Source organism: Galeopterus variegatus, unplaced genomic scaffold (genome assembly GCF_000696425.1).
Source record: "Galeopterus variegatus unplaced genomic scaffold, G_variegatus-3.0.2 Scaffold3794, whole genome shotgun sequence".
NCBI lineage: Eukaryota > Metazoa > Chordata > Mammalia > Dermoptera > Cynocephalidae > Galeopterus > Galeopterus variegatus.
In genome coordinates, this window is record NW_007729905.1 from 33280 (window position 1) to 51240 (window position 17961).

The 17961-nt window shown below is 48.1% G+C and overlaps 1 protein-coding gene across 2 annotated transcripts in view; it reads right to left on the reverse strand.

Moving 5' to 3' along the window:
* Positions 1 to 2540: 2540 nt before the first annotated feature.
* The window catches only part of ANP32A (acidic (leucine-rich) nuclear phosphoprotein 32 family, member A), a 40642-nt gene continuing 25221 nt past the window's right edge, over positions 2541 to 17961 (reverse strand). Inside the window, exons 2-7 of one of the 2 annotated variants that reach the window (XM_008585994.1) lie at positions 11965 to 12114; positions 11595 to 11717; positions 8898 to 9108; positions 7280 to 7377; positions 4407 to 4470; positions 2541 to 4148 (exon numbers count right to left, since the gene is read on the reverse strand). In XM_008585994.1, the coding sequence (XP_008584216.1) occupies positions 4087 to 4148; positions 4407 to 4470; positions 7280 to 7377; positions 8898 to 9108; positions 11595 to 11717; positions 11965 to 12114 (708 nt within the window). In that variant the 3' untranslated portion in view covers positions 2541 to 4086. The remainder of the gene's footprint in view (positions 4149 to 4406; positions 4471 to 7279; positions 7378 to 8897; positions 9109 to 11594; positions 11718 to 11964; positions 12115 to 17961) is intronic. The other variant, XM_008585995.1, reaches the window with a different exon arrangement.

Below are 17961 nucleotides of genomic sequence, written 5' to 3' on the forward strand. Positions count from 1 at the left end.
TATGATGAATTCCAAAGCCACGTCCAACACACAGATGAGTCGTGGCTCTTCCTGTCCTGTCTGCTCAAGGCTTGGCTGTGGTCCTCTTGGAAGACATGCTTCACTGTGTATCTTCTACTCTACCATAGCTGGCCTCCCCTCAGTCATGAGACATGATGCAGAAGCCTAGGAATGGCAGTGCTGGGCTCCAGGCTTGACTCTACCACTCCCTTGCAGTGTGGCCTTGGGCACATCACTTGCCCTCCCTGGGCTTTGGTTTCCTCTTTTGTCAAGTGAGAGGGTTGGACTGGGTGATTTCTAATGGCTCCTCCCTCTCAAATGTTTGTCCTATGGCATTTGCTAGCACACCAAGTGATGAAACCTCCCTCACCAGAGTAGGGCTGGCCAAGGGTGAGGAACTACTTCAACACAGCTAACTTATATGGGTGGTTGCAGACCAGGGGAGCAGCAGGCAGGAGGTACTTAGTGTTAAGGGCAGGAGGGTTGGCTCTGGAATCAGACACACCTGGTCAATTCCTGATGGTGCTTCTTTCTGGCTTTAGTAACTGTGATATTATGATATACATATATAGGTTTTCCTCCATGATTCCCGGCTCCCTGACTTTCCAACTTGGAGCTGGCCATAAAATAAATCATCTGACCTATCTTACCTGATGGTAGGTCATAAGATCCCCATTTCAGGAGGGGTCCTGCCCCATACCCAGGAGGAAGGAATGCTGCACATACAGGCCAAGAATCTGAACAAATAGGCCTTGCTGAGTTTCCCCATTCAGTCTATTAGTGTTGGATCACCCCCTTTTGGTCCAATCACATTTCTACATGATTGTCCATGCTTCAATCATGCCCAGATAAAGAAGCTTCCATAAAAACCCAAAGGTCAAGATTTAGGGTGCTTCCAGATAGCTGAACACATGGAAGTTCCCAGAGGATGGTATGTCCGGGGAGGGCATGGAAGCTTCACACTCCCTGCCTCCACACTCTTTATCTTTATCCTTTGTGATATCCTTTGCAATAAACTGGTAAACATGTTTCCTTGAGTTCTGTGAGCCACTCTAGCAAATTATTTGAACCCAAGGAAGGGGTCATGGGAACACTGATTTATAGCCAGTTGGTCAGAAGCACAGGTCAAACAACTTGGGGCTTGCGACTGGCACTGGGAGTGGAGAGCAGTCTTGGGGATTGAGCCCTCAACCTGCAGGATCTGATGCTCTCTCCAGGTTAGAGGACACTCAGCTGGTGTTTGCTGCAGAATAGATTGTTTGCTGGTGAGGAGAAATCTCCACACAGCTGGTGTCAGAAGTATGTTGAGTATAATGGGAGAAACTGAACTGGCTTGTTTGTTTTTTCCATTCAATGACCTTGGGCAAATGACACTCTCTAAGCCACCTGTGTAACAAGGGTCATGGCACCTACATAAGGCGGCCGGCCGTGATGATTCAGTACGGTTAATGAGATAAGTATGGTTAATGCACACTTGAAGCACAGGGCCAGGCACACAGGAAGAGCTCAGTAAGGTCAGCTCTTCTCTCCTCCCTACCACCCGCCTCTGCTGAGCTTATGCTTCCTCTTTGCCGTTCACAACTAAGTTCCATGAAATGGAAATAGCCTCAGACAGACCTGGGTTTTACAGTTCCCACCTCTTCTTACTTCCAAATTACTCAAACTCAGTTTTCCTCATCTATAAAATGGGCATGAGTTTTATCAAGGGTTGACAAGATACAGAAAGGTTTTCCTGAGTCCCATCAGACTTAACCCATTCATCACTATTTTTCACATTACATTTTATAGTATTTTCATATCTACATGAGTTAACTGGTCAATAAAACCCTCATGGAGGGAGTCAAAGCCAGAAAATCTGAGGCCAGAGCAGAGAATCTCTCAATTTTGCCCTACTCCCATGTTTCCAACCAGCTCTGAAAGGCACAGAGCAGGCCTGCCTAGTTCATCCTCATAGCCCCGGTAATTAGCTGCAGTAGGCCACCTCCCCATCCTACGCCTGGAGCTAGAGGCAGCTTGCCCCAAAGGGCAGGGCCAGGCCACTGCTTAGAGACTGTGGCAGGTTACAGGCTCTCCTGGAAGCACCTGGCACTGCTGGGACCACACAATGACTGTAAGACATTGTAAGGAACTAGAGCTTACTATGGGGTTCAAGGCTGTCATGTTGAGAATGAATATATGTGCATCTGTATAGACCACCACAGTAAATTGGTATAACCTTCTGGAAAACATCATGGAACCTCATACATGAGCCTTATGTTGTAACTGTTGGTCCAATGACTTTTCTTCTAAGAGTTTGTACTAAGAAATCCACAAAAAGTATGAGTGAGTACTTACATAATGGAATATCCACTGTAGTGGTAAGGTGGAAATTACCTTTAACATCTAACATTTGATTAAAATCAAGCAAATCAGAATATAGTTGATGGACTACCATGTAGCCATTTAAGATATATGCTTTTGAAAACTATTTAGAGGTAGAGAGAAATGATCGTAATAACGTTAAGTAAAAAAGTAACAAAATAAAACACCATATGTGAATCTTTGGGTTTGTGAAATAATTTGTTTTATACATTCCTGAGTTTTCAAGCATACATTCTTTTTACAGTACAAAAAACAAAACAATTAAAGATATTCAAAACAAGATTCCAAGGTTGATCCAACTTTTTGGTGACTGTTTTGGTGGGTTTTTTAAAGTAACTTTTTATATCTTTATCTCTTTCTTTAAGGAAGTTTTTAATGAAGATATACCACTGAGTCTTGCTTTGAGATAAAAAATTTCCAAACTTAGTATCAAGTTATATATCCTATAATCAGGTAACAAAGATTCCCCCTCAATTAGCAGTTTATCTGGAATGCATCTTAGAAAGATCAGTGGCCTGCTGGACTCAAAGAAGCCATCCCCAAAAAAACTGTATAAAAAGATTTATTGAAATTTATCAACGACAAACAGACATAAAACTCAAAGTTTGGCTCTTCTGAGGGGCAGGAGAAAAACGAGCAGATGTTCTTTTATACAGATGAAACACGGGGGAGGAAATAACACGTCACTTCTAAAGCAATTCAGAAGAGGGACATGAGAGCAAACCTGTACATTCACTAGGAATTTGCAGTCATTTCAGATTTCCACTAGGTAAGAAAATACAATTTTGCGTTTAGTTTTTCCGTGCTTGGGTGTATGAAAAAAAACCCAGCCGACATGCAGCAACGTCTCCAGTGCTTAGGTTTATAAAAATGTACTAAGCACAGAAGTACATGTGGAAGAATTTTCTTGTCATTTTTGTAAAACAAAGTGTTCTAATATTTTACAGAACAAGATAGGACAGTTTTTTTTGTTTTTTTTTTTTTTAAAGAGGTTGAAGTTTGAGGGTTTGTTTCTTCTCTTTTAATTCTAATTGCCAAATCCATTTAAGTTGCAACTCACAAGCCTGCCGTTTTCAGCTCTCTGGCTCATAGCTCTCAAGAGTAACATCAGAGTCCTCTTTGTAGAGAGCGAAGCCCACCACCATCTGTGAAGGGGGAAAAGGGATGAGAGACGGGGAATGTCTCCAAACCAGTGCCAAATACGCCTTTAGGTTGCTATTTACCAACCATGGCATTGGATACCTCTAGCAGGCCCAAGAAATGCAGAAACCACATGAACCGAAGCAAGTACTAAAGATACGGCTGGTGCTCAGCCCCTCTCGGGCTTCAAGTAACCACATGAAGGCCAGCTATGGCCGGCCCACCAACTCCAGAGACTTGGGAAACACCAGGACATGTAAGAGGCCTCCAAACCATCCTCTTTGAGAGTTAGGAACAAATGCCCCCTTGGTGTGTACTCAGCTATCGCACTTACAGGGACAGAACCAGACACAAAGAAAAAGTAGGGGAAAAAAATAAAGAGTGGCAGTAAAAATAGTATTTTATTCCACCCCCTCCCACCCTCCCTCCCCCCACAACCCCCAGTACACTTTTCCCCTCTCGTTCCCACAGCAACGTTACAATCAGAAAAAAATAAGTTTCGGGGGGCAGGATTTGGAGGGGGGAGGGGATACGGGTAAAAACAGTCAAATCACAATAGGAATTTCTCAAAATAGGTTATTCCACCTAGTCATCATCTTCTCCCTCATCTTCAGGTTCTCGTTTTCGCTTCTGACCCCTTTCTTCTTCTGGAAGAGTAAGAAAAGGCATTTAGATGAGGTAATGACTCCACCTCTTTAACTCAACCCACCCGCTGAGAAACCACACATCTGGGAAGCTTTGCTATCCTGGGAAACTGAGGCAAGGTATCTGCAAAGCCAGGAAGGCATATGGGGACTCAGATAGATGTGTTGTGCCTATTGCCAGGGTCCTCAGAGCCTGAACAGTCCAATGTCAAACCAAAGGGGCGAGGCTGCTACCAGCTGAGAGTAAAAAGACTGCCATACCACCAAGATCTTCTTCATCTTCCTCATCAGCTACCTCCCCGTCGTTATAACCTTCTTCATCCTCCTAGAGAAAAGACAGAAACCAGAACATTAGAAATGCCCTTGGCCCAGGAATGTGCTGAGAAAGCCACTTTCCCTAACACTGAGCACAAAACAGTGGGGCCACCCCCAGCTTCTCAGAGCCTCATACCAAGGCCTGCCAACCATGATGAATGTAAAGCAGAGGTTCTTAATCTACTGTGGATCAAGGACCCATCTGAGAACCTGCAGAAAGCTTTGAACTCCTTCCCCAGAGATACCCTCACCACATACAATATATAATGCAATTTCAGGCGGTTGTGGATTCCACCCCAAAGGTAAAAACTCCTGATCTGAGGCCCCTATAAATCAGGCAGCTTTCCAGTCTGCATGCTCTCTTAGGAGAAAAAAGTTCCCCAAGCAGACGCCCTGCCTTGTAAAAACAGGCCATCCTTTCTTTTATCCGTCCTCAATCTAGTTCTGGCTTCAATGGAAGACCTCAGTTTCAGCAATTCCTGATTCTGTGGGAAAGTCCAACTTCACTCTACCCAGCCCTTCACCATCTTCCAAATGTGGATCACTTGGAAGGGAAGGAAAAAGAAGATATAAAATCCCCTGAGGACATTATTCCCAACTGGCTTGAAATTCACAGCAAGCAACGTGACTTCCTTCTCAACAGAGGGCCCTTGCTTCACGCTGCTCCTGAAAGTTACATGCTAGTTGAATCTCTGTATGTTGAGTCCTGTTCCCAAAGCTTCAGGCAAGCCCAGTTTAAAAAAAGTTGGTGACAGACTTTTTTTTTGTCAAGGGAAATTCTATATCCTTTTATAATGTCACCAAATATTTCCCTCATCAGTCTGTTTGCTAACACTGTTTTTTTTGGGTGCATAAGATCTCCTTAACTGGAAGCTGGAAATATGCAGACGGTCGATGAGATTACAAAACAAAACAAAACCCCAAAACAAAACCAAATCCGCATGCTGGGACTCTTGTGACAGGAAGAGCAAGACGGAAATCCATTAGCCAACACGATTTACTGTGCTGTCCTAGGGGAAACTGTTTTTTTTAATTCTTTATTTATTTTTAAAATACTCACAGTATTCTTTAGACGCAAGCCTCACAGCCTAGACCTAGGAAGAAGAGAAACTCCACAGCAGAACTAGACAGAAAAAACACTAATTTCACCAGCTTTTCCATTTTCCTTTGCATGCTTCTCCTGGGCCTGGGGCCAGCCGGCTGGCCTAGAGACCCTGCCTCAGCCACTCTTGTGGGAGACCCTGCCTCAGCCACTCTTGTGGGAGACCCTGCCTCAGCCACTCTTGTGTGGCAGGCGACCCTCAATCAAGGGACACAGGAGAGCAGGGAAGAAGGAGGGATTGTTGTGGGGGAGACGCAGGTACCTTGAACTTGCTATTGTCACTTTAAACTGCCCCAGGTCTAACTTTTGCCATTATAGCAAGAGTTTATTTAGAATTCTGAACAAGTCATGGAAAATGACTGTGCTCTAGAGAGACTCAGAACATCCAAACCCAAAATCCAGCACACCGTGTCAGGAATTCGGGGGCTATGAACACCTACAGTTAAGTGGTCAAACACTTACCCTTGTCAGACACTGTCCTAAAGCAAGTCACTTGTATTTTATCCTCTTAACAACCGAATGTGAATGATATCATAATTCCTATTTTACAGATGAAGAAATAGGCTCAGGAAGGTCAAGTAACTTTTCCAGGGATACACAGCTAGCAAGTGATAGAGCTGGGATTCACCCTGCCCCAGACTGTGCCTTTAACCTCTGCATGGTATTATCCCTCACAGACCCTTCACAGATGGTTTTTTTTTTTTTTTCCTTTTTATCTTTTTTTTTTACTGACTGGTAACGGGATCGCAACCCTCGGTGTTGCACCCGCACCACGCTCAGCCAGTGAGCGGGAACCGGTCTCCACATGGGATTCGAACCCTTGGCGGGAGTGCCGCCGTGCTTCCAAGCGGCGCACTCTCCAGTGTGCCACCGGGCCGGCCCCACAGATGTTGGTAAAACAAACAAACCAAAGACTTTGAACCAGCCAACTCAGATAACAGCCAATTCCCGATGCACTATTCCTGCAGTGTGCAGGTGACCCCTGTCATGCTCTGATTTGGGATCCAGCAGTGTCTTATCCTACTACCTATCAATCCAAGAGAGTCTTTGAATTTTCCTCGAACCCTCCACATGGGATTCGAACCCTTGGCGGGAGTGCCGCCGTGCTTCCAAGCGGCGCACTCTCCAGTGTGCCACCGGGCCGGCCCCACAGATGTTGGTAAAACAAACAAACCAAAGACTTTGAACCAGCCAACTCAGATAACAGCCAATTCCCGATGCACTATTCCTGCAGTGTGCAGGTGACCCCTGTCATGCTCTGATTTGGGATCCAGCAGTGTCTTATCCTACTACCTATCAATCCAAGAGAGTCTTTGAATTTTCCCTAGCACACCGTTTAAGTGCTCAGTGAATATCTTAATTAACATAAAAATGCAAAAAAAGCAGAAAACAGGGACATGGATTCTATATTTCCCTTAAGAGCTAATTTTCACATAGAAGCAAGGGCCAGGCTTACTCCAGCAGGTAAGTCCCTGTCTCCAGAATCCTCTCCCCGACTCCTAATTCAACCTCCCCAGACCTTGCTGCATGTCTTACCTACCCAAAACCAGCCCAGTAGAAGGCTCTGAAAGGAACTATTTCCCTGACCTGGGGGAGTGACTTTCTAACCAGGTCTTCTGGGCACCCAAGGCTGACTGTGAAGGCACTTACTGGGACTCAGAGGCAGCAATGAAGAGATACTCAGGGAGCAGCGCCCCTGCCAGCCCAGACCCCTCACCTCCTCCTCTCCACTCACGTCCTCCTCTTCACCCTCCTCCTCCTCATCCTCGTCCTCCTCATCTTCCACGACCTGAGCATCTTCATCATACTCCTCCTCTGTGCAACAGAAACAGGGCACAAGAACAGACTGGTGGTCAGCCGGCTCCTGCTCATGCAGAGAAGGCCCAGGTGAATGGGCCTGGCGGGGGTTGGGTCTTCAGGATGGGCCCATGATCCTCCCACATCCAGCCAAGCCCAGAGGCCGCTGCTGTGCCTCCCATGAGAACAGTGCCAACATGATTAAACACATCCTGGAGTACTCCAAAAGACAAGCTTCCTGAAGTAACCCAAAAGAGAAGCCTCCTCACAAGTTTCATGAAAGTATATGATTCCTTGTGGAGGATGAGGCCAGATCAGAGGAACAAGGTACAGGGCCTGGGAAAGCTGTGAAGTCAACACATTTGGAAAGAGAATCTGGGCCAAACTCCTCACTATAAAGGTGAGAAACCCAAGGAACTTGGAAAGGCCTTGTTCAAGGTCACCCATAGACTCTGTGGTAGGGCTGGGCCTGGAAACCTGTGTCAGGACTGCCAGTCCTGGGTCCTTCCTGTCATGTCACAAGATCCCCACCCAAGGCAAACAGGGTATCTAAATATCTTGCAAAAAACTCCCAATCTCACAAGGAAAAAACAAAATCCTTTGTCTGAAGTAATTGGGCAAGTGTCTCACTTCTCAACTTTACCCTGGTCATGAAGACCCGCAGGGAAGACACACTGTGCTGGTGGCAAGGGAAGGTGGAAAGGGAAGAAGAGGAGCTCCCCTCTTTTCCTTCTTCCCTTCCTGAAGGCACTGACTGCTCACTGCACAGCCAGGGAGCCCAACATGCCACCTGCAGCCACCCCTACTTCCCAGCCCTTGGGGCTCCTGAGCTTGAAGCCACACCCCCAAGTGCTGGCCTGTGGTCCTGTGGGCTGCAGCCACCAGGGGGCCCCACAACCTCTCCATTCCATGCCCTCATCATCACGACCGGACACCCAGACTGGGAGATGGGGTCTTCAGGCCACACCCCACCTCTTCTCTGGAGGAGGGTCTAAGTCTAGGGTCACACTAGAAAGAAACACTATAGAATCTCATTCCCTGGGGGGTGTTAGAAAAGGGACAAAGATTAAAGTGAGGATTCGGTTAGATTTTTTTTTTTGATGGCTAGCTGGTATAGGGATTGAACCCTGGACCTCGGAGTTACTAGCACCATGCTCTAAACTGAGCTAACCCACCGGCTCTATGGTTCTAAAGGAGTTACGAGGGGTCTTCGAAAAGTTCATGGAAAGATTTGCATTACCTTTTAATTCTATTTTTCGTGAACTTTTGGAAGTACCCTCCTAATATGCAATTGGAGAATCTCAGGATGTTTTTCTAGGGCTCATGCCCTATTCTTTTAGGGGAGTCCATCAATGAGACAGATTAAGGACCATGGCAAACACCAGACAGCTCCATTCCTCCCAGTGTTAGAAACAGGCGGCTTGTAGACAGCTGGGCACAGACCTCCCAAAACCTAGCTTACCCCCCTGAACAGCCAATGGGGAGCCCCAAAGCCTCAGGTTGAGCCCTGCAGCCCTGGCCCTCCCCCTGCCACCCACCATCCTCGTCCTCCTCCTCGTCATCGTCCTCGTCGTCCAGGCCCTCCACATAGCCCTCTGCATCTGAGTCAGGGGCCTCCTTGTCATCCTGGTCAAAGCCATCGAGATACGTGAGTTGCGGGAGGAGCTCGAACACATTTTCTCGGTAGTCGTTCAGGTTGGTTACCTCACAATTGAAAAGGTCTAAGCTCTTGAGGTTTTCTAACTTTTTCTGCAAGTTGAAAAATGAAGGTGACAGTGAGCGATTTGCAGGAGGTGGGTGGGAAGGGGAGGGAAAGGGGAGACAACCCCAAGAAACAGGCAGGGTGACATGAGATGGTGTGGAGAGCCCAAGACATGCAGGTGACAAGGAAACTCGAGTGTGGCTCTGCTTAGCCCCAGTGTTCTGCCCAGACACCTCACCCCTGGTTTGTGGGCCTCAATGTCTTCAACTAGAAAATGGGGAGTCGGACTCAAGGATCTTTAGGCCTCATCCAATGTTAACACTTTTGTTCTGCAATTACAGTTTTTGCCTTAACAGTGACTGGCTTGAAATTAACCGGGGCTCTTGTGGTTCACATGCCAAGAGCTGCTGCCTGCCCTGTGATGAAGGAGCCAGAGAGGAACTAACAAGGCGACATGAACCAATAAACTAACTCCCTCTGCACCTAATAATAGTGATGATGATGGCAGTTAACATAGCACTTAATGTATTATGTCAATTTATCCTCACAACTCCTGTAAGGCAGAAACAAGTACCAATTCATTTTACAGATTGCACAGAATTGGGATTTAATCAGGCAGCCCAACTTCATACCTGTGCTCTTACTCTCTGAAACACTGTCTGTCAAAAAGGACAAGAAAAAAACCCATGGAGGATTCAGAATCTGTCCACAGCATCTCACACAATGTGCTTTGTCAAAGCTTTATACCAGATAGGTTCTAGCCCAAGCTACTATCCCTGCTTGACAGTGGAGGAAACTGAGGCCCAGGAAGTGAAGGGTCACAGGGCTAGCAAGGAACAGATCAGCATCTCAACTTCCCACGACAACCATCTCGAAGGCACCAGGTACAAGAAACCTGATCTGGGCTGAGTCTCGGTTCCAATGGGGGTCAGGCCCAACTGCGGAGTAAAGCCACTGCCCCTCAGGGTCAATGCTAGGAGCTAGGCTGCTCTCACCAAGAGTTTGTGACTGAGATCTGGGTCACTGTCAGCAGAGGGCCAAAGGCACAGAGGAAGTCTGGGATGCAGTCTGTGTGGGTGAGCCCAGTACCACCCAACCAAAAGCAGTTTCCCACCCCTAGTGGTGAGTGTAGTGCATCACACTGATAATCAGGGATGCGGAAGCTACAGAACACGTGTGATCTGGGCAGGGAGAAATGGGTATGTGAGAGAGTATGTGAGTGTGTGTGTCTGGTCTCTCATGGAGACCAAATCACAATGTTTAATGAGGATGTTTTATACTCGATCCACGTATTACACACCTGAAACACACATATAAAGGACTTCAAAGATTTTTCCTTTCATGATTACAAAGTCATGAAATCAAGACTTCTAGGCAGATCAAAATAGTTTTGCCTTTTCCTAGGAGACCAGCAGAACACCCAAAAAAAAGTTCTGTAGGAAGCATATTTCATTAGTTGACCCCATGCCACAGATGAATAGGTAAAGTGTGAGCTTGGAAAAGAAATGCCAGCTTCCTATCCTGCCATCCTGACCCATCCACAAGCCCCTTGAGTGTCCATGGAGAGCAAGGAGTGCTTTTTGGACAAGAACCCTGCGAACCCAGACCCAAACTGAGGGATACTCCAACCTCCCCACTACAGACCCAGAAAAGGGAAACTTGGCAAATGTTCCAAGTTCCTTTCCCTGATTCTAAGGTGCCTGGTTTACGAGGTGACTCTTATGTATAGATTTACAATTGATGTGTTTACTTAATGTGGAAGTTTTATCTATTTCAGAAGAACTGTTATTTAATCAATGACACATCTTAGTTATTTCCTTAAAATCAAAGGAAAATAGCAGTTCAGATCCTAGTAATGCAAAAATTGTGATTCTGTCTGTGACCTGCCCCTTTCTGGCTAGCAAATCAGTGAAGTCTGGGGTGTTTGGCTCTTTGAGGATGAGTAGAGGCACCAGAAGCGCAGGTCACACCAAGGATGGGTGCCAGCGTTGCTGTCCCCAGGCTGTGCTGGGGAAGGCCTGCAGTAGGCTCCACACCACACAGCTCCATCATCCCGGCGTCCAGTGTCAACTGACCCATCTCCCACTGTTCAGAGCCACCGGGCACAGGCCAACTACCTAAGAAGAAAATCGGAGTCCACCTCTAGGGTCAGCTTAGTTCCTGGATAGCTTCTTTCTCCTTAAGGATGGTCAAAACCAGCCATGCACTGAGCTGGAAGAAGTTATAGCTCAGGTTTCTAAAGCTGAGCAGAAACTATGAGGAAAAAAGCATGAGACCAGAAATCGAGGCTAGAGTCCTACCCCTGCTTTCGCAATAACCGCCCATTCTGGCCATGTGATCTCAGTCAAGCTATTTAACTTCTCTGGGACTCAGTTTCTCTATGGACTGAGCAGAGATAGTAACTAAATGAGAGTCAAAGAAATTAACGTAAGTGAAAATAAAGACATTTTACAAATACAAAAGTAGAATTTCCTGATACCAATTCCTCCCTGCCTTCTACCCCCATGGAGAGGGGAGGATCCAAATGACTTACCAGTGGCTCTATTGTGCTGAGGTCTTTAATTTTGTTGCCACTTAAATTAAGATGTGTGAGGTTCGGACACTTTTCTGCCAATACTTCCAGGCCCCCTGAGATTCTGTTATCACTTAGTTCAAGCTAAACGAGGCAGAGAGAGAAAAAGCAGAAATGGCTTTGAAAATGAAGCTTCTCACTCAGCTCAGAGCCACCCACCCGGCTCTCCCCAGACAGGCAAGCAAGGGAAGTAGTCTCAGGGAACTATCTGGCATGCTGGTGCACGCACCCGCTTTACCTTCAATTACCTTCCCCAAACACAAAGTAATAACCCCCTTCTTGCTCCCCAACCCTGCCGCCCAGCACTCAGGGCTCACTACACTCTATTTACCTTCTTAAGTTTGTTTAACTTTGGTAAGTTTGCGACGGAGGTGAGGCCTACGTTGATTGTACTTAAGAATTCCAGTTCTTCAAATTCATCTGTGAGGCCTTCGATTTTGCCTTCATTTGACCGACAGTTGTCCAGGACAAGCTCTTTCACCTGGAAAGGAAAGGACCACGTGAATGGAAGCAAGGAAAGGGGCCTGAGGTAGGGGAAGGGTGTTAGAGAGGCCTCCTTGTAGGATGGGGAGATAAGCCCAGGAAGCAGTCCATCAGCACTAAACATGTCACTTTGCCTGGCTCTTCCAGATCATTGTACCAGTGAACAACCAAAGGAAGGATTTGCCCAGCCTGGTCTTTCTGCCTTCAGCATAGTGAGGGGAGAGGAGAGCGCTGGGGTGAGCAGAGCTGCAGAACCAGGGGGCCATCCCAGACAAGACTTGGCAGAACTGGAGAAGATAAATCCAATGAGCTCTGCTGCCCCTGCGAGGCTGGTAGTCCCAACCCTGCTGCCATATTCTCCCAAAACCCCATTATGAAATAAAATACCATAGTGCCCAGATTCCCACCGGCACTGGCCAAAACGTTGTTAGGGGACCTCTGGGCCTTGCCCCCTCACCCCCCGCCCAATGCCCCATCTTGACCCCCCTCCAGAGGCCTGCTGCCTACTTCCTTATCCTCAGCCCCACCTTCCCCCTCCTCCACATGTCTGCAACCCTCTGCTTGCTGATGGCTTCCAAGACATGCACATACACTTGCTCTCACCCATTCCTGCCATCCATCGCAGAGTCTACACACCTGCACCTCGCATTCATCACCATGGTCACCTGCTTGGCCTGCCCCATGGTAGGGGCAGAGATCAGAGACTCCTCCAACTCTCTAGGCCAGTGCTGTCCAATAGAACTTCCCCAGAGGACAGAAACATTCTGTATTGTCCAAGAGAGGAGCCACTAGCCACATATGGCTCTTGAGCACTTGCAACCTGGCTAGTGAGACTGAGGAACTGGGCTTTCAATTTTTAGTTTTAATTAACTCGGTGTAAAGAGACAAAGGGAGCTATCATTTTGGTAGCACAGCTCTAGACTTTGTTTCTCAGGGTCCTGAGCGCAGATGTGGAAGGAGAGAATGGAAACCAACCAACCTCAGATGGGCCCATCATGAAATGTGAGGCTGGAAAAATCCCAAAGCCAGTCTTTGAAGGCACCTCTGTGGCCCTGCCTGCTTCCTGCCCACCTCCTCCCTTATGCAAAATTTGGGTCCTAATTCTTTATTTCTAATGAGGTGGAAAGAACTGATAAAAAGCCACCCTCTCATGAGGTTGTTAAAAGGTAGACTTATCTGAAGGTGAAACTGTAGGATCTACCTAAAGATGGCAAGAAGACAGGCCAAAATGACTCAGGGAGTCAGCGAGGGGGACTGGGGACCTGGCCCCCAGGCAGATGGCCTGGTCACTCACTCCTTCCCCAGAGCAGTCCGGCTGCTGGATAACCTGGCCCCCCCAGGGCTTCACCTGATGCTTGAAAGACTCCCCTGAGGACACAGCACCCAACCTGCCCGCTCCCCTCAGCCTGCCAGGAGACACTCACTGCTGTCGACCAGATGTGCTGCCTCCCTTTCTGGGACTTCCGCCCACAAGCCCTGCTTTCTCACCAGTGGGTTGCTCCTGCCCCTCAGTGCCTTTTCTTCTCTTGGATAAGCAAATAGGTCTTTTAACAGTCCCTGTTGGACTGCTCCCGCTTCTTCCTGCAGGCCCAGGATGACCGGCTTACCACAGTCCTCCAGGTGCCCCTCTCACTCAGGCATCTCTGGACCAAGTGGAAACTTGGGGGGAAAGGAGATGGGAACAGAGTCCACGGTAGGCTGCTATGCCCCTCCTCAGTCCCCCCTTGTCAGGGGCTGAACAGGGAGCTCTGAGACACAGCCGGACCTCAGAGCCCTGCAGGGCCCTGCATTCACTCTTCCCTGGAGGACGGAGGCACAGTGTCCACCCAGGACAGCCATGGTCCATGGGTTCCATCTGGCAGAGCCACAGAGGGGAAGGCCAGGGAATGCCAGGCAGCCCTCTACCAGACTAGAAACTGGCCACTAAGATCCAGCTTTCCACTGGATCTGGCAGGGGGAATTTCAGTCCTTTCACAACCCCCTCCATCCCCAAGAGGGGCCAGAGCGAATGGAGGGAGAGTAACTGCATGGGGGAGGGGAACCCCTCCTTGGTTTGCAGTAAACACTGGAGGCCTAAGGCCCACAGTCTTCTTTAGTAATTGGTTTCCTTGGAAGGCCCTGGAAATTCCTGAAGCTCCAAAGACAAATATGAGAAGAGATTCCAGTCTACCCTCAAGACTTCAGACATGTAGATTTTCTAGACATGTCAAGTGCTTCTCCTCCTACTGCCATTAGCCAAGGAGAGGAGGGCCTCAGTGACTGGGGGAGGTGGTGCTGGCAGCAGTCAAGGGAATTCCTCCAGGAAGTCGGCGTCTTTCCTGGAGAGGCACCATGCTGCCTGCCACCCCTGCCCCAGGGACGCCTTCTGCCAGCCGGCCAGGGGCAGGCTGCCTAGGAATCCTACAGAGAGACACAGGTTTTGGAGTGCTGACCAGGCCAATCCCCAGCACCTCTCACCACACCCAAACCGGTGGCCACTCTTCTGGGTAACAATATGCAAGCCGCCACTACTGGTGCTTGTATTAAAAATAATCATTTGATCTTTCTTGAGCACTCACCAGGCATACTCTAAGTGCTTCCCACAAAGTCTCATTTAATCCCCACAATCACTCCATGGGGGATTTATGAGGTATTCTCTCCATTTTACAGCCACATCAGAACCACCCATCCTAAAATCCCAGGAAGATGTCTACTGGACTGAGGTGAAGGCTTCTCTGACATTCCCAAATACAGGGAAAAAGCTCTCCCAGACCCCCAACTCAATTCTCCATGTTCTCTTGTCTGTGTTGGGGCACAGAACAACACAATACCCCAGAGTATGGCTCTTTGGCAAGCTGAATATTTGAACTAAAGGAGATTGGAAGTTCTCAGAAGCAGCTCTCTCTGACCTTCTCCTGCCCTCCTGTCTCTCGCCACTTGTTCTCCCATCCTCCTCTCCTCCCCACAACTCCCCGCCTCCGAGTCATAGTAACCACAATACCTCTTCCCCAAGGCAGCTCATAGAAACTAGAACCCCTCTACCCCAAAGCAAAGCCATAAAACCCAGAAAGGGCACTCTCTCCTTTCTCCCTTGAAGACCCTCATTCCAGAGGGATCCCACCCCATACTGGGAGGAAGAAATGCTACAGAGAGACAGAAATGCTACGGAGAGGCAAAGGAGAATCTGAACAGACAGGCCTGCTGGGTCTCCCGCTACCCTGTCTATCATCATTAGATCCTACCGTTTTGTCCAATCACATTTCTACATGGTTGTAGGACCTAAGCATGAAAATAGACAGTTTTCCCTGGTTTGGAGGTCTTCTTTTCTGAAGGCTCCCGTGTCACTTAAAACTCTGATTAAACAAAAGTTGTTATGCTTTTCTCTTGTTAACCTGCCTTTTGTAATAGGAGCTTCTGCAGTGACCCTTACGATCTCACACCTTTCTGCCCCTACCTTTGGCTTCAGCCCCTCTAACTGTTCCACCTGTGGGGTGGGTGCCACTCCCGGAGGTCCCCACCCTGGTTACACTTCCTCAGTAACCAAAGCACAGAACCCAACCCAGCCCTGGCTCAGACGACGCTACAGGAGGGAGCAAGGATCCAGAAAGGAGCCTGAGACCCCAATTTTTCCCCAACAGCAAGTAGCTGCTTCTATTCCCTTGGGAAACCCCCACATTTTTTTCTGAAGTGGGGGAGGTCCTCCGGAATCCCCACTGTTTCTGCATTTTCTTCTTGGTGTGGTTTTGGCAGTGTTTAGGGTGAGATCGAAGAGGGCTGTACGTGCAAGGGTTTAGATCCTGAGGTTGCTGATAACACCAAAAAGCCCAAACCACGTGGGGGGAAGCCCACTGTGGGAGATGTTTCACAATGGGGGTGGCAGGTGAGCTGCCTGGGAAATGTTTGAAATAGACCAAAAAGGACAAAACAAAAACATCAGCCCCTTTGGCTGGCGCATGGAAGTCATCCCGGCCAACCCCCTGGCCCTGCCAGCCTGCACTAGGGCCACACTTTCTCAGTGCTCCAGGGCAGGCTCGAACCCACCCTAGACTCCTGCTACAATTCCAAGCCACTTCCTCTGTACTTGGCAGACTCTGCTCTAACCCTTCCATGTGAAGAGAACATTCCCTTCACATCCAGGGTGTGTTCTGCTTAAAAAAGAAAAATCTTAAGGCCCATTTCCTCTGCCGAGTCCTGGGTGTGAGCGAGATGCAGAGTTAAAATTAAACTGAAAACGTGTACTTTGGGTTTAGACCCTCCCAGTTCCACTGGCCATTTAAAAATACCCAAATGTGGTTACTCTCTTCAGCCCAACAACTAGAATTACTCTGCTTGTATCAGGAGCTTTTAAAAAACACCCAAGACAACAACACTTCATTCCTCAAGTTGATAACACCCAAGAGAAGCCCTAACATTCACATTCTGTCCCCTAGAGATGTCACTGAGGAGGCACTGAAAGTTCCCCAAAAGTCAGAATGCCCCTGCCCCTGCATTTCCTACAAAAGTTGTCCCCAAAGCAAAGACGTGCGTCAGTCCTTTCTCACCAACAAGAGCTGAAACTTCCATGATAAACACAGACACATTATTACCCTAAGGATCGGCTTGTTGTTTGTTTCAAAACTGTGAAATCTTGTCTTTAGAAATCTCTCACATTTGACCTTTCCTCTCCATTCCCAACATCACAGCCCTGGTCACTGTCACAAGTGCATCCACATGAGGTCTCTGTGACCAGGGAATGTGTGTGGTGGTCAGGAGGCTGCCTGCACTGCTGGGAACAGGCCTTGACCACTGAATGATGCCAGGTCTATCCCCCAGCCTCAGGCTTCTGCCTCTGTAGAAAGAGAATGATGATACCTGTTTAACCTATAAAGTGTAAACTCCAGCCTAGAAAACATGCCTGGCTTCCCACTGCCTTGGGAAAACTTCCGAGTTCCTAAACAAGACCTCCGTTCGGGAGCTCCCTCTCCCCCACTGCCCCATCCTCAGCATTCCGCACCTCTCACCTCTGCACTACAAATCTAGTCCTAGTCCCCCTCCCCAGAAAGCCTTCCCAGCACCCAGCTCTGAGCATCCTGGGGCACTGAGGGCAGCTGCTGCATGAATCATTTAATCGTGTATTAAGCATCCGATCCTCCTAGAGGTCAGGGACTGTCCTTCTCCATAATCAGCCTAGCAGGGAACGGACACCAGAGCCACTGCTTAACAAATGTCCCTTTTATTGTGCCAGGTACAACACTAAGTGCTGGGAATACAGAAGTGAGTCAAACTATCATGAAATTTAACAGTGTAAGTGGTTGAATAAATGTTAAATGAACCCTGCCTTTTACAAACAATGCTTTTTGGTGCATATCTTGTGCCCCTAAGACAAGTACAAGCTTCTGAGAGGTAGGTCAGCTATACACTCTCCTCCTGACCTGACCCAGTGCTCTGCATACAGGTCTCCACCCTGTCCACATAGGGTGCTCTGAGGGGACATGGAAGCAGTGGTGAGCCAAGGTCGGGGTCCTTGCCAGCAAGAGGTGGTGGCTGGCTGGGAGGAGACAGCCAGCCAGTAAACAACTCCAGTCCAGTGTGCCAGGCAGCAGAATTGAGTTTGGGGCAGAGTGCAGTCTTCAAATGCCTCCACCAGATAGGACAGGTGCCCTATAGGTAGACAAGAGGGACCCAGAAAGACTGAGAAAGTGGATGCACTCCAACAAAGCCAGGACTGGCTAAACAATTTACAGAGTCCAGTACAAAATGAAAATGTGGGGCCCCTTGCTCAAAAAAATTCACAGGTCACATGCCCGTGAAGTTGGCCCTGATTAAAATGGACAGTTTGGGCATAAAACAGAGCCCCTGAAGGACAGGATCAGAGAGAACTGCTCTT